The 16,172-nt window shown below is 38.2% G+C and overlaps 2 protein-coding genes across 3 annotated transcripts; one reads left to right on the top strand and one right to left on the bottom strand.

The window, feature by feature from the left end:
* Positions 1 to 2,736: 2,736 nt before the first annotated feature.
* LOC307153253 (uncharacterized protein) lies at positions 2,737 to 7,920 on the top strand. Its single transcript, XM_079862555.1, has 7 exons — positions 2,737 to 3,067; positions 3,737 to 4,027; positions 4,122 to 4,160; positions 4,252 to 4,503; positions 4,637 to 4,741; positions 5,033 to 5,269; positions 6,188 to 7,920. The coding sequence occupies exons 1-7, from the start codon at positions 3,034 to 3,036 to the stop codon at positions 7,534 to 7,536; spliced, it is 2,307 nt and encodes a 768-aa protein (XP_079718681.1). The 5' UTR covers positions 2,737 to 3,033; the 3' UTR covers positions 7,537 to 7,920.
* Positions 7,921 to 7,925: 5 nt separating this feature from the next.
* Positions 7,926 to 15,253, bottom strand: spice1 (spindle and centriole associated protein 1). 2 transcript variants are annotated; one of them, XM_079862557.1, is made up of 18 exons: positions 15,127 to 15,253; positions 14,784 to 14,893; positions 14,645 to 14,692; positions 14,417 to 14,563; positions 13,288 to 13,390; positions 13,077 to 13,195; positions 12,874 to 12,956; positions 12,675 to 12,781; positions 12,444 to 12,563; positions 11,601 to 11,869; positions 11,384 to 11,515; positions 11,168 to 11,291; positions 10,937 to 11,050; positions 9,987 to 10,333; positions 8,811 to 8,994; positions 8,609 to 8,690; positions 8,379 to 8,442; positions 7,926 to 8,274 (listed from the first exon to the last, which is right to left on the bottom strand). In XM_079862557.1, the coding sequence occupies exons 2-18, from the start codon at positions 14,874 to 14,876 to the stop codon at positions 8,221 to 8,223; spliced, it is 2,190 nt and encodes a 729-aa protein (XP_079718683.1). In that variant the 5' UTR covers positions 14,877 to 14,893; positions 15,127 to 15,253; the 3' UTR covers positions 7,926 to 8,220. The 2 variants fall into 2 exon arrangements, with proteins under 2 accessions (XP_079718683.1, XP_079718682.1); XM_079862556.1 differs by lacking the exon at positions 15,127 to 15,253.
* Positions 15,254 to 16,172: the final 919 nt, after the last annotated feature.

The following is a 16,172-nucleotide window of genomic DNA, read 5'->3' as shown; positions in this document are numbered from 1 at the left end:
TTATTTCTGAAGGATCATATGACTGAAGACTGCAGTAATGATGCTGAAAATTCAGCTTTGCCATCACAGAAATATATTACATTTTAAAATATATTAAAATAGAAAAATGTTATTTTAAATTTTAGCATGTAAACGCAGCCTTGCTGAACATAAGAAATCAATAACATTTAAAATCTTAATTATTACAAACTTTTGAACAGTAGTAAAACAGTTAGCAAAATGCTCTTTAAAATTTGTAATAGATTAAATATACAGCAACTTTCCGAAAGTATTGTTTACATTTGAAACTGAAGACTGGAATTAAATGCAAACTCATGACTTAGACGTTGCTAGCGCCATTCTCTAGTGTTTGCGATAAAGGAATGCTTATATCACACCAACTACACAAATACAAACGATAAAGATACTAAGGGACTTATAAAACAAACTCCTCAAGGTGAGAGCATGAAAAAACGGAGCAAAAGTCCCCTTATAAATCACATGCAACGGAGATTGTCCAAAAGCACAACAGTTTCTACCGCCCTCTTCTGGCGACTGACATTAACTCTTAATATTCAGACTGTCACCATCATGATGGGAACAAGAGCATTGACAGAAAGACAGAGGGAAGTGAGAGTCGAAGAGATAGGCTACAATAAAATCTCTCTATTAATTCTCACAAACTACACATTATAGCCAAGTCTGTAAATGTTTACATATGTAATGTTTAGTTGTACATATTAGCATTATTACCATGAAATATGCTAATGTTGACAAATCAGGCAAAATGTCAAAGACATTGCTCCTCCAAGCTCATGACTGACCAAATCTTCCATCAGTTTCCTGTGTGTCACTCTTGCCACAGAGGATATTGCGTCAAGTGCTGATGAAAGAGAAAATGTGAGTGAACGTGCTTCATTGGGAAGTGAGAGGGTGTTGTGGCTCTTCGTGAAGGTGAAGTGGGTGTAGATTTAAATGTGTTAAAGAAGAACCAGTCAGCCCCCCCCCCCCACCCCCACACCCCCACACACTCATTATAAGAGCTCCTCATTGTTTTAAACAAGTGTGCCAATGAATGCATGGGTATGTGAACATGAATGAATGTGTATTTAACCCTGCATGGTTTTGAGTGTTTGAAAATGGGAGGTGAAGGGTGTTACTGAGGGCACAAGTTTAGGAATTCATGCATTTTCAAGAGTGAGAAATTATAAAGATTAAAATGTGTTGACTTTACCATTTCATTAGGAGCTCACTTGTTTTTAGGATTCATAAAAATGATTATATTGAAATTAATATTGCTAATAATAATTTATCAGTTATTATAATGAATTGTAAACACACTTATGTGTGCATATGTTCATTTATATGGACTGCAATGTTTTTTCAGTGTTCATGAGTGCATGTGTGTGAGTGGAGGTTGGGGGTGAAGCAGACCTATTGACTCCTGAATGGATGGAATAAAGACCAGCACATGGGAATGAGCTCTTGGCTCTTGGTGGGAACGGAGCATTGAGATGCACTGGTGTGGGATTAATCCTCCATTCAGCTTCTCCTCCACTCGACCGTTCTTGCCACAATGGGCCCCACCCTGTGTATGAAGGGTTTCCGTGACGACCCCTAACCTGGCATTTTGCACTGCTATTCCCAACCACTTTATGAGAGCACACAGTTACTTTGTTCAATATTTACTCCTCCTCATATCCCTCAGATATCCCCTCCCTTCCAAAAACCACTATTGCATAGAGTAGTGATCGGTGAAGTGCCCCCCTGGTATAAGGCGCAGTGGAAGCTGTGGGATATTGATATTAAACTGGACGCGGAAATGGATCCGTTCCTAAACATGCATACAATCAAAATTCTGTAACCATTACCTGACATTTCCATTCAAAGTGATTAAAACAGAGTAGAGAACTCCTCTCAATCACCACAAAGAGCCTCTTTTATGTCATATCCCATGGACGCCGCCTTTTTTCCCACATGAAAAAAGTGTTATATCGCCATTACAACACTGAGACATTAGGAACCACATAGACCACATGGGAAGCGCCCCCTGCTGGCCTCACCTGTTCCTGCAGTCTTCTTCACCGATGTCTCCGCTTGCATGCTTCAGTTCGCAATCGAGAGCTGCAAGGAAGTGTTGTTTTAGTATTATTTATGTATTATTATAGAATTTATTAACATTTTAGATTAGCTTTTATTTTTTATTCTCAGTTTAAGTTTTAGTAATTGTGTTGTGCCTACATAATGTGTGCCTATTAAACGTTATAGCCTACATTTATACAATGTATTCATTGCAATATTATTTGGCCAATATTATTTGTTTGTAGGTTTACTTTTTACATTTTTGCAGTTGAATGAATTGTTTTGTTTCATAAATAATTGTTTTGCAGTTTACAGTTTACATACAATAGGCGATATAGCCTATTATTCCATTGTTTCAACTTACATCATAGTGTGACAACATGCCCCGCAACAATCAATGTGTTCATAGTGAACTGTATTTTAATCCTAGGCAATAACAGATTATATAAACTAAAATTATAAATGAAAGTTAAAGAATAGTCACGTATAATTAAATATTCAACGTTTCACTCCTGAGACTGTATAATTTAATCTCAAAATCAGACTCTCCACTCAAAAACCCCACGTTCATTAAGGATTGGTTTTCAAAATGAATCTTTAATGACCGTGGGAGCTGAGATTTTAACTGTTGATTATGAACATTGTTGACTGACTTGATTCAGACTTGAAGCTGTCACTGGCAGCTCACCACTTCCAGGAAGTGGTAAACTGAGGAACTCTTCGAGGCACTTCATGAAAAACGTTGGCGTTTAGCCGATAAATTGATTAAACTTTAAGTAGGCCTATATAATATTTCTTTTTACATAGAGAGCGAGTGCGTTTGTCATCGTCGATTCTTCTGTCTCAGCGCGTCAGGATTCTAGTATCAACTGAACTGACATGAATAAATCGCGTGGAATATGAAAGTGAAACATTTGAATGAACTTCTTATAGTTTGAAGATGAGTTTTAATTATGCCCATAAAATATTGTGATGTCTTCCTCACCTGAGAGACCCCACAGTTCGGGTAAGTTTCATGTTGATATATTGTTGATCTATCTACCTATCTGCCTGTCTGTATGTCTGTCTACTCAGAAAATTGTGCTTAAATTGTATTTTTATCTTATTTCATTATTTTCGGAGGGTGACTATAAAATTATTATTCATTAAATTATTATATAAAGTTGTTTTTTATATATAGTGGTCTCACATTAAATACTATAATGTATTTTAATTATTTTACTAGTGCTTAATTCAGGTACATCAATAGTTACCAGATAAGTCATATTTTTAAACTGTATTTTCATTGTTGAAGTTAAAAAGTCTGGGTGTGTGACAAGGAGAAAACAGTGATTTTGACACCTATAAGGAGGTTGAAAAGTGTGAAAAAGTTTTTAAGGTGGTTTTATTGTTAGTGACAAAGAAAGAGGAATCTGTCTAAAATTATATGTATTTTTAAAAATATGACCAAAGAACATAAAAGTGCCCATAGTCTAAGAATCACCCATATATACTATATATATATATATATATATATTTACAGGACCAGTATATCTATATAAATATATATTTATATAGATATACTGGTCCTTGAGAACTTTTAAAGTTATATGTCTGTCTTATCATTTGAATTGATAGGAACCATTCTGAAATTTAAGGGTAAAAAATGGCTCATCTTACCCCGCTCTCCCTACAGGACCGGAGGAGAAGCCAGCTGTGAAGGCCCGGCTCCTGTCTTCACAGATGCTTCTGGTGGATGCCCTGTATAACCTGGGTCCTCTGTTAGACTGTGTGATATCTGTAGGGCTGCTCTCTAGAGAAAACTGTTATGAAATTGAAGCTGAGCGAACGCCGCCCAACAAAGCCCGAAAACTTCTAGAGATTGTTGACGCTCAGATGGACGAAAACGGTGCCTCTAGATTCATGGAGTGTCTGAGGACATGCAAGAGATATTACCCACGTCTACGAACCTGGTTGACAGAAGAAGGTATGCTATATCATGCATGAAGTTGCACTCTGTCTTAAAGCACAAATGCAGTAGCATGATGTAAATACTGAAACGTTTTGTGCTCTCATATTAGATCAGTCCCAAACAACAGTTGTTCTGCAAAGTCCAACAGGTAGGATGTTACATATTCTCAGCATTTTCACTTTTACTAAATGTTCATGCAAATGTCTCCCAGCCCTCACCATTGTCATGTCTCCACGCAGAACGTCATCTACAGGCTCTGTTTAGTGTTCTGAGTTCACGCTTGGGCTGTTCTGTTCTTCCGGTCTCCTACGACCTCTTCTCCAAAGGCATTCTGACTCAGTTGGAGATGGAGAATATCGAAGCCATACTTATTCCAACCAAGCAAGCAAAAACCCTGCTGTCCATCTGCCTGAAGAAAGGAGAAAAAGCATGCAAGAGCTTTTACACAGCGCTACAAAATGAGGATAAACAGCTAGCCGAGGAACTTAATGGTCAGTAGAGCTAACCATTATCTATATCTAAACAGAGAAGATCTAAATGCATGCAATATTATAATAATTATTATTATTATGCCACAATCAGTCACCTGTTTTAAATTTGTCTTTCAAATTTTGCATTTTTCAGTGAAAGGTTTGGTGGAAGACCTTAATAAAGAGCCTGAAGGCAACAGTGTGCAAATAGCAGTGGAGGAAACCAGAGGTCAATTGAGGGCAGCTTTACCTCTGTCAGGTGATTCATATTTCAGCATTACCCATTTTGTTGAAAATATTCGAGAGACTGACTTGTGGTAAGAAATATACTGTATATGGTTTGTAAATTTGCTCAAAGGTAACCAAAATTTGGTTTGGTTTCCAAAATCAGTGGCGTACACACTACAGACCTCTGCTGGGGGGTTAAATTGGGCGGAGGTCCCCCTAGGTCCCCCCAATCGGGGAACGTCATGCTTGGGCTGTCCAAAATGAATGTAAGATCTACGTTTGCCGAACTGATGTCTTCCATGTCTGGTCTTGTTTCCATCAGGAGGCCTGCAGCAGGTCATGGCTCAGCTGGGCTTGACTGTGGGGGATGAGATTAGGTTTAATGTCTGTGAGGTTGGTGTGGCGGTGGGTTTGCCGCGTCGGACGGTCAGAGAATACCTTCTCGAAGGCGTCGCGATAGAAGACTCAGCCCAGCTGGAGGCTCTAGTGTCCCTGTACATGGAGAAGACGCAGGACGCGGGCAGATTACTGAGCAGAGTGGCAGAACTCAGCCCTCAGTGTAAGTCATGGCCAATCCAATCCAGAGAGATCCATTTTGGGCTCAAACTCAGATTTTGTTTGATCAATAATTTTTTGGTGTTAATCTTTTTTTAAAGGCATAAATTCTATAATTTATTCACCCCTCATGTTGTTCCAAACCTGTATGACTTTCTTTCTTCTGTGGATTATAAAAGAAGAGATTTTGAGAGATTTGTTTATGCAAGGGAAGTCAATGGTTACCAAAACTGTTTGGGTACCACCATTCTTCAAAATATGTTCTTTTGTGTTCCACAGAAGAAAGAAAGTCACACAGGTTTGGAACCACATGAGGATGAGACAATGATGACAGATTTTAAGTAGAGTGCATCTTTTACCAAACCAGATACAAAGTCGTATTTATTATTCCTTTACTGTTTCCAACAGACAAGTCTTTCTCTGAATTAAAAAAAGATTTTATCTTTAAAAAGGTCTAATGATTATGTGTCAATGACATGGCACACATTTTTTTTGTCTGGATCATTTACATGCAATACATACGATTTGAATATGCCTCGTATGATTAATTTCTAATAAATAAATAAATATTATTTTTTGAGGGTATAGTCACAAATGTCTTTTTTTTTTAGAAAATATAATAAAAAATTTAAATACTTAGTATTTTATTAAAGTTGTGATGCAACCAACATGCAAAAATATGCAGAGAAAACAAAAATAATATTTAATTTTTTTTATAGAAGAATAAAATTATACAAATATTTTTAACCTTGAGAAATATATTTAAATTTTTTGAAAATAATGATTAACATATACACGTATTGAAGGTGTAAGTTCTTTTTATTTGATAGTTACACCACATGACAATACATTTAATCTTTTATTGAAAATGGCTTCAAAGTTTTGCATAACTACATGAAACCAACATGAATGTCATCTGTAGGGGTCCAGCTCTCTGAGAGGGGGTGTCTGCTGTTGAGGCTGCTGCAAAAGGCTGAGACTCTCCTCCGCAGTGGGATCCACAGTCACCTGCACGGCTGGGACCACCTGCACGATCAGGACCACTTACGCAGCTGGGACCATTTGTGTCCTGGTGACTGCACGGATCAGCGCACGGTGTGGGCCATGTTCAGTTTTCTGGTGTGGGACTGCATGGCAGAGGTTCTGGAGGAGCCCGAGGCGAAACCTAGCGGAGGCATACTAGGCATGATCGAGCAGCTGAGTGCCAGCGGCAGAGTGGAGGCAGCTTTGCTGCGGGAAGTGGAGCAGTGCTGGACTGAAGGAGACGCTGAGAGTCTGCTGCAAAGCGTGAGAGTCCTCGCTCAGGTGCTACGAGACCTGCATCCCCTCCAGGAAGGCCTCCAGCTGTCCTCTTCAGTCGAGGGGCTGTTTTCCTGCAGGCCCAGCAGGCTTCACCGGGTCACTTCCTTCCAGGGCGTCTCTGCACGGGTCATCCGTAAAGCTCTTAGCAGCATGGTACCATCCATCTCAGACCAGGATGCAACCCCTCTAGCTAGACAGTACGTGGAGGCTTGTGTTCGCATCGCACGTCTCCTAGAAGTGGTGCAGCCCACACGAACCACCATTGACTTTTCAAACGCCTCCATTGCTACAGTCACTCAACACGTGCGGTTGGTCTTGTCAAATCCTGCTTTCAACTCCGAAGCCTTTGACGCTGGAGTCCGACATCGCTTGCTTTCTGTGTTGGAGTTTAATCCTGCGCAGCTGGGCCTGGGTTCTCTCATGCAGCTGCACCAGGAGACCCTATCCGAATTGCAGAGCTACTTACAACTCGGAGAGCAACACAACTTCCAGTTCATTCTGGAATCGGTACGGATAATCGGCCCCGCGAAGCTGTTTTCCGTGAACAGGGTTCACGGGCCTGTCGCCATCGATAATGGGGTGGAGGAGGTCTTGCGTTTCATCACGTCAGAACCCACTTCCTTCCTGGTACGGCTGCATTGCCTTTGCTATGAAGAGGAGAGAGGACGTTTTAAGGTGTGCGCGCCACGCTGCGCATGCATGTATCTGCTCAAGGCAGAGGGGCTGCGAGACATGCAGTGGTGCGGTGGCAATGTTCTGGTAGAGGTAGGTGGGAAAGTGTGGGTCAGAGAGGGAGAAAGTGGCAGCTGGGATGAGCTACAGGCGCTGGCTCAGAGACACTCCGCTCAGCTCAGGGATGAAGGCTGCTGCTTTAAAGTCAAGACCGACGGTTTAGAGTGCGAGGTCAAATTCATATATAGGAGTGGAAGGCTCTGGGCTGTGCCACATAGGGACTGTGATGTAGACTGAAAATACGGGTAGCTGACATGTTTGACATGCTGAACTTCATTAAAAGTATTTGAAAGAATATTTCTCAACATTTATAGATCAACTCTTCCCATTGTTAGGTGTTTTATATGGTGCTATGCTACTGAAAATCAATCAATAATCAGGTAAGAAACATTTATAGAAGACTTTAGTTTTGTTTCCATACCAGTGTTACAAACTAAAAGATGCTTGAATATTCAATGAAATTCTGAAATGTCAATTCCTATTGGTTTTGTTACATTTTTGACCGCTTTGCTTTTTGTAATGTCCTCAAAATCAGAAAAATGGCTATAAAAAAGTGAAATATAAAACCAACACAAAGCATTTAATTATCTAAAATTTATTGTGGCATTGTGCACTTCCTTTAAAAATAAAAACAATGCATTAAATAAAGTTGAACAGTCAGTCAAGATTGTCTACATGCATACTGATATATAAAATACTTCACATGACGATTACACACTAGGTTAAACTGTCTGCAAAGAAGACTGAAGTCATCTAGTGTTTATTTATCTATCTGATGACACAAACACCTGTTACCTTGTGCAAGTTCCTATGCACAAGGCATCACAGAATCTTAACATGAGCATTACACGGGTGTAGCCAGGATGTGATCAAAACCAAATATATTTGGAAAGCTATTGTGCATAGACGATATTCCTCAAGTCACTTGATATGAGATGACAATGCAAACCACCCCTCTCTTTTAAGCTTTTCCACCTGTCAGAAATAAAAGCATGAATATGTAAAATGAATAACTTATTATTGATAGAAAACAACTACATATAGATGGTTATATGTGCATTAAAAATGATATCTCATACTTGATTCTCAATGCTCTGGATTTCCACACTATCTAAACTTTGTGGTGAGACTCTTCCCGCTGACCTAAGAAAAGAGCATTAGAAATGTCACTTAGCTTGGTGTAAAAAGCAACACACCAATTTGGAATATGCCTTGTAATTATACTGGTACAGTTAAGCTGCCTTTCCGAGTCCAAGTTGAACATATCAAATCTTACAAGCAAATCTGCTCTTGGCTTTTCATAACTCACCTTCGACTGCTTGCACTGGGTTGTGGTGAATGGATTCTCTCAGGAAGTGTTACAAATTGCTCTGGAGTAAACCCCCTAACAACTGTAAGACATCAATAGTCATCATATACATCTCATTTTGAAGGTTGAGAGATGATGTAAGCATCATTTAAAGACACACACACACACACACACACACACACACACACACACACACACACACCTGTATGAGTGCTGCTGGAGTGAGGAGGTACTGGGGAAATGGCAGGGGAAACTCTGAGGGAGGTGCTCTGCTTCTGCTGTTCAATGAGCTCTAGAAGTCTAGCTCTTGCTTCGGCACTTTGACGGTTCAACTCCTGCAGTTTTTGTTCTATCTCCATTGTTGAGGATCTCTCTACACGAACAGACTGAACAAAAAAAAAAAAAGATGTCAATGTAAGAACCTACCACTTTCAAACTCACTCTGTACTATGGAAGCTTTATCCACCTCAAGAGTAATTGTGAGAAGGTTTAGAATAAAGCAATAAACCCCAAGAAGTATTGCTTTTATAAAATGGTTACTACATATACCCGGCAAGATTTCCTAAAATAAACACACAGCAACAAAAAACGTATAATTGTTCAAAGCAACGTGGTTCTTAAGCAATGTTTTAGAATGAGGTCACAGGTGTTTAAAAAAAATAAAATAAAAATTATATAATAATAATAATAATAATATTATATATGCAATTGTGACATTGCGACTATTGCTCTTAATTGTGCCTTCATATCCCCACATTTATGAAAAGTAAATTGTGAGAAAATGGTACAATTATGAGAAATCTTGGCAAATGTGAGAAAAAAAGTTTAAAGGTTTGGAGTCAGTACGATTTTTTTTAAAGAAATTAACTACTTTATTCAGCGTGGACATATTAAATTATTCAAAAGTGTGAGTAAAAGGCATTTATAATGTTAAAAAAGATTTAAATTTCAAATAAATGCTGTTTTTTAAACTTTAAATTTAAAGAATCATTGATGAATTTATGTATCAATGTTTCCACAAAAATAATAAGCAGCACAAATGTTTAAAATGTTACAATGACACACTTTCCGGAGCTAAATCAGCAAGTTAGAATAATTTCTAAAGGATCATGTGACACTGAAAACTGGATTAATGATGCTGAAAACAGGAAAAAAATTAAAATTCTTTACTGTATTTTTGATCAAATAAATTCAGCCTTGGTGAGCATTAGAGACTTCTTTCAAAAACATTGTAAAAAATCTTACTAACCACAAACTTTTAAACAGTTGTGTCACAATTGTAAGATGTAAAGGCACAATTATGAGAAACAAAATTGAGAGATAACTAACATGAAAACCAGACTACTACCTTACACCAATTCTACAATATGCAACTAACCTGCTGTGTGCGCTGTGGCTCAGTAGAGGGCGACACTTGTCTAACTACAGAATTTGTTGAGGACAGCCGGTCTGCACTGTGATCCCTCGATACTGAAGCTCCAGTAGGAGACGGACGTTGCTGCCCCAACTGGGCCCGGATCGCTGCGTTCTGACGGGTCAGTTCGGCGATCTCCCCTAGCATGGCGTCCTGTGATAGATTGTCCAGCAGAGGAGTGGGCCGTGGTAGGCTGGCAAAGGAGGAAGGAGAGATAGAGATGTCGAAGTCCTCAAGTGAACCCTGGCTTCCTGTTGCTGAATAGGAGCCACTGTAGGGCAGTGAGGTTGCGTGTGAATGTGGACGACACACTGGGAGAATTAAGAAAAAATACTGGTGAGTCATACTCACATTCATAAGTCATTTAAACTTAAATTTTCAACAACAAAAAAGTGAGTGACTTCCTAAGACAAATACATACGTTTTTAACCTTAAAACTCAGTTGGTGCTTAATCATTAAAATGTAATTGTTGATAAAGTTATAGAAAGCACACCTGCACAACGCACCTGTCATTTCTTTCTGAAAAAAAAAAAGTGAGTTGTTTTGCTCATGCAAACCCACCACCATCATGCTAAGGTGATTGAGTGGTTGCCAGGCAGCCCAAGTAATTTTTGTTGTTCTGAAAAAAAGGTAACCTAGTATTTGCAAATTCATCACTAAGGAGTATTTTTTCAAGGGGGTTGCTAGGGGATTCAGAATGGTTGCTAGGTGGGTACTGTTGAAATTGTTCAAATTCTTATGTATGGGACCTCTTTTCAATGTCTATGGGGATTTTTGTGGGGATTCCACAATGTTAAGTGTGAACTGTAAGCAAGTATGAACAACAATAGTGATGTTTGCATTGGTTTTAAGCCCTCAACACTAGTTGGTGTAAATTGACAGAATGAGGGATCTTTGTGCACTTCAGACTGACCAGCGGGAGGCAGACCATCTCTTTGGCGAGGAGGAGAGAGCAGAACAGCTGCAGAGACAAAGTCCTGTTGCTGTAGATCCTTTTCAGTACAGCCAGATTCCAGATTGATGCTTTCTACAGAACGCAACACACTCCTCTTAAATCACTGTTCAATCCTTATCAAATAATAATCGATGGTAAGATACTTCAAAACAGTGCCTGATAGGTTGATCTACAGTTTGTGATAGTTACTTTGAGCTGTGTTGTCTGTGATTTGAACGGTTGTGTGTGGTTCTGCAGAATCTGGTCTTCCCACCACCAGTACTACAGCATCTAGACGCTGCTCTAGTTCAGATATCTGCTGTTGCAGCCTCGTCTGTATGGAAGCAACAAGAAGCACCATCAAAAATGGCATCTGAACGGACAAACCAGCAAATAATATCTGGATAATAAGGACAAATAGTTCACCTGCAGGGTGGCGCTCTCTTCCCTCAGTGTTAGTGACTCCACAGTCAGGGCGTCAATCAGAGCCCTCTGCTCCTTCACCTCTTCCTCTAGCCGCCTTCTCTCCTCTGCCTCTCTCAGAGCCTCCTCTTCTCTCTGTGTGCGAGTGATGTCAATGAGGAAGTGACTCGACTGAATGATTTCAAAACAACTTTTGGACTTCACTTGTGTGTGGCCTCACTTTTCTGATATGTCTGGCTAGACGTCCAAGTGTCGCCACTAGAGCCACGGAGAAGCCGGTAAGGCCCTGACTCTCTTGCTGCGGTCTGGCTTCCGAGCTCATGGGCCTCTGGTGGTCTAGAGAGTCCAGCTCAGTCTCCACTTCCTCAAGCATACCCTGCAGAAGCTCCATACTGGACTGGTTTCCTGACAGAGAGCTCAACCCTGAACCATTCAGGACAGAAGTATGCCCTGAGCGCCCCCTATTGGCTTGAACTGACTTTCTCTTCCCTGAAAAACAAACAAACAAAAAAACGAGGTTTATCTGGATGAAATGCAGTTATTGCCATTTAAGTGTAGAATTTTATATATAATAATAAATATTTAATACACATTAATATAAAACAATTTAAGTTAATATTAATATTTAAATGAGAATATTCAAATTATGTGAGTGTGTGTGTATAGCCTATATGTATATGTGTATATTTACACACACACACAACCATTCAAAAGTTTGGGGTCCTTAAAAACTTTTTTTTAAAGTTTCTTTCAAATTTTCTTTCTATATATTTATATTTTGCTGATAATATACTGAATTCATGCTCAATAAACTTTTTTATTATAACCAATATTAAAAACAGTTGTGCTGCTTAATATTAATATTATGCAAACAGTGAAACATTTTTCAGAAATATATGAAATCTTTTGTAACATAAATGTCTTTACTGTGACTTTTGAGCAATATAATGCATCCTTTCTGAATAAAATTATTAAAAACACCCCCAAACCATTGAATAGTAGTATAGTATCGTTCAAATGATCTTATATATTTATAAAATAGTGTCTGATAACAGTGTCCTACCTGGTTGAGAGGAAACAGGCTCTGGGTTCAGAACCTGGTTGACTAGTGAGGTAGACTGGTTTACATCAGGATGAGTCTGTCTGGCTTTCACACGCTTTACAGCCACTGTGGCATTGAGGGCTGGGCAAAAGGAGCAGAGATGTTTAAAATAAAACAACAAAGTTCAATATGACATCAAGGTAACATCACATCTAACCCGAAATGATATAAAGTATATCATGTCTTCATTACCTGCCTGGTCTTCTCGGACTCCAGTATTACATGGTGTCTGGGGTAGATCTTGCTCCGGGTGGTCTGAACCCCATGGAAAGGACTTTGACCTACACTGATTTCTCTTCCTGAAAACAAGCATTAAAAAAAAGGTATGTTAAAGACAATCAAAACAGCATTAGAAGTTGTTTATTGAGGAGATATGAACAGTCCTTCACACCTGTGCATCACAGAGCTGAAGTGCACCGAGGAATCATGGACTTCATCATGATCCTCTTCACACTCCTCCAACTCATTCAGGGCCTAGAAAAGATTTTTTTCTAGGGTTTTTAAAATCAAATACTCTAATTTTAATTGAGGAATGGTGACAGCCCTTGTTTTATTACAGGGTAAAAGCTGTAGGTGGTGCTCGTGAAGCAGTACCTGCTGATCCATCATAGACTGGCTGAGTAATGACAGCTGGGTTGGAGGATCAGGTCTTCGATGAACAGGAAGCTCAGAGTCAGACTCACAGTCAGGTGCCACGGTAATGGTGGGGAAGCCTATAACAAAAATGTATGAGCTTGTATATGTACATAATACTTGTTTAATCAGATAATGGCGCATCAATTTCTACCGCACAAGATTGGACTACCTGTACGACGACGGGGTGCATCACCAAACAGGTCTTTCACCACAGCCAAAGCTCTGTCTGATCGTGCAATGACATCCTGCAACTGACACTGATCTGAAAACACCTAAACAAATAGATTTTCATAATCTTTTTGTGATCTGATATGGTAAATGGTGGAAACAAAATGTTAGTATGAGCTTGTTTTAACTCTGACATATGAAAAAATGGTCAGAAAAATCTGATTTTTTAAATATGGAACAGTTTACTGAACCTTGTTTTAGTTGGGTATCATATCTGATACATCAGGCTTTTATGGCTGATGTTATGACTATAGTATGATACATTATATGAGAATGTGGAGTTCATACTCGAGTATGAAAAAAACATTTTATTCAGAGGCTAAACTGAGAAAAAATAAGAAATTTGGTGCCTTTGATGATATTTATATGGCCAAAAAGTACAATTTTATTCTGTAATGTCAATAGGTTTATATAGCAAGATTTATATAACAGTAGACTACTTACATAAATACCAGTTGTCACTCCATATCTCCCAATAATATGTCTTAAATCATGATAATTAAATTGATTTGTTTAAAGATCAAAGCTCTGTATTTTGTATTGTGGGGCAAAACATATAATGCACCGCAACGATGATTGAGAGATTAATATAATAAACTGAGAGTAGAAATAAACATTCATCAAAAGCCTGATGTATAATATTTGATACTCATGTTTTAACATGATTTTTTTCTAAAACAAAAAAGAAAGTGTATGGATAATTAAGTAAAAAAGTTGCTTCAGTCCAGTAAGTGTTCATCTTGAAATATTACGAACAAGTTATTCTTACATTTAGTTTATAAAAATCACTAAAGATTTCCCATCAAAAAGACAACAACCTGAAGGTGGACGTTTTTACAAGACTACAATAAGACTAATTGACTAATAAGACTACAGAAGGCATGTAGTGGATTGTGTCCATGAGGTTTTTCAGTCATGTTTCCATCATGTTGATAACTTAGAGGCCTAACAGAAATCTGCATATCAAATATGATACAGTACATATGGGTAAAACATGTTAAATTTCTTTCCAGCTGTAGTTATTGTAGTTATAAGCTTAATTCTGCAAGCAGTCGGTGATCCATACGCACCTCTCTGATGATGTTGAGTCGGGCTCTATCAAGTCCTGGAGGGCTGGAGGGATGGTTTTTCCTCCGTCTGCGTGTGAGAGCTTTTTCTCTTAATTCCCATTGTGCCACGACTTTATTCTGAGATCTGTGCATCTCATGACGTCGGGCCTGAGAGGAAATCAATGCAAGGAGAAAGATACATTAATAAATGCATAAGAATAAACTTACACGCTTTAACAGTAAACTTACCAGCTCCTCTGGTGTGGCTCTATGCAATGAAAGATCATTGACTGTGCTCTAAAAGAAAAAGGAAAAGAGAGAAATTATAAGGCACCACTTCCAAAAAGAAGAAGGAGGAGGAGGAGGAGGGTGCATGAAGGTTTCTCACCACCCATTCTTTCTTTGGTGCAGACACCCTCTTGGTTCGCACTGGTCTTTTACCCACACCATATAAAGGACGGTTCATTCGCACTAAAGACATCTCACAGTAACAGTCACCTATGGAAACAAAACATTTTATTGCTGGACAAAATATACGCCGTGTTTACCTAATGATAAAGTCTGCACTTGTATCTTTACGAATTATGAAGCTTAATCTATTCATTATTTGGCACATACTACGCTAAAAATTCAAACACATCCTGGCTAACTGCTAGCTAGGCTAATCGTTCTATAATGAATAACCGACACAAGTTGGCTTGGATACTGACAAAAAAATACACGAATTTTACCTGAAACGGACAAATTAACGGACAAAGATGTTATCGTTTGTTTTCGTTGGTGTTGTAGTAACAGGATTGAGGAAGCGTTGATCGTGACAAATTTAAAAGCACCGCTACAACACAGTTTAAAATAAAAGTCCCCACGCTCTGTGGCTGTAAAATAACATAGGTTAATTTTGTTTCTCAAAGACTATAGAATATTTCTAAAAAAAAAAATTTAAAAAAAAAAAAAAAAATGGGAAGGAAATATCATAAGAAGCTAAATATAGATAGGCTTAATGTTGTCTTTGTTTGATAGGTTTTAATCTTTTATTACGTTCCTGAAATACTTAATATTTGTCCACCAGAGTGCGCTGTCGCCTTAAAATTTCCATTGTTTCAAATGCCATTTTATTTAGCTCTGCAAGCTTGCCATTTGAGAGGTCTCGAAGAACAAGGTCTTCTTGTGTTTAAATAGAAACTAAAATAAATGTAATATAACACTGAGAACACTCCGAACCATTTTTTTTATTTATTTTTTTACATTTTACAAAACTGAAAATTCTGTCATCATTCACTCACCCTCATGTTGCTCCAAACTTGTATGGATTTCTTCTGTTGAACACAAAAGGATATATTGTGAAGAATGTCTTTAACCAAACAGTTGATGGACCCCATTGATTTCCATAGTATTTTCCCCCCATACTATGGAAGTCAGTGGGGCTCATCAACTGTTTGGTTACATATTCTTCAAAATATATCCTTTTGTGTTCAACAGAAAAAAGAAATTCATACAGGTTTGGATTGGAACAACTTGATGAAGTAAATGATGAGAGAATTTTAATATCTGGGAGTACTATCCCACTTTGTTCAAATGTAAAGAGCATGTAATAGGTTATTATAAATAAATATGATATTAATATTAAAGTGGCATCCTTATTTCTCTTTACTTATGATATAAAAGATTGCACTACACTACTGTGCATAATTTATCTTTGTATTATTTGTTAATATATTAATAAATATATATATATATATATATTTTTTTTTTGGATTTTTTCCTGTCCGTTTGCTGT

The sequence above is a fragment of the Squalius cephalus genome (assembly GCF_949319135.1).
Source record: "Squalius cephalus genome assembly, chromosome: 25".
NCBI classification, from domain to species: Eukaryota; Metazoa; Chordata; class Actinopteri; order Cypriniformes; family Leuciscidae; genus Squalius; species Squalius cephalus.
The sequence above is the reverse complement of the archived record's forward strand: the minus strand, read 5'-3'. Positions and strand labels throughout refer to the sequence as shown.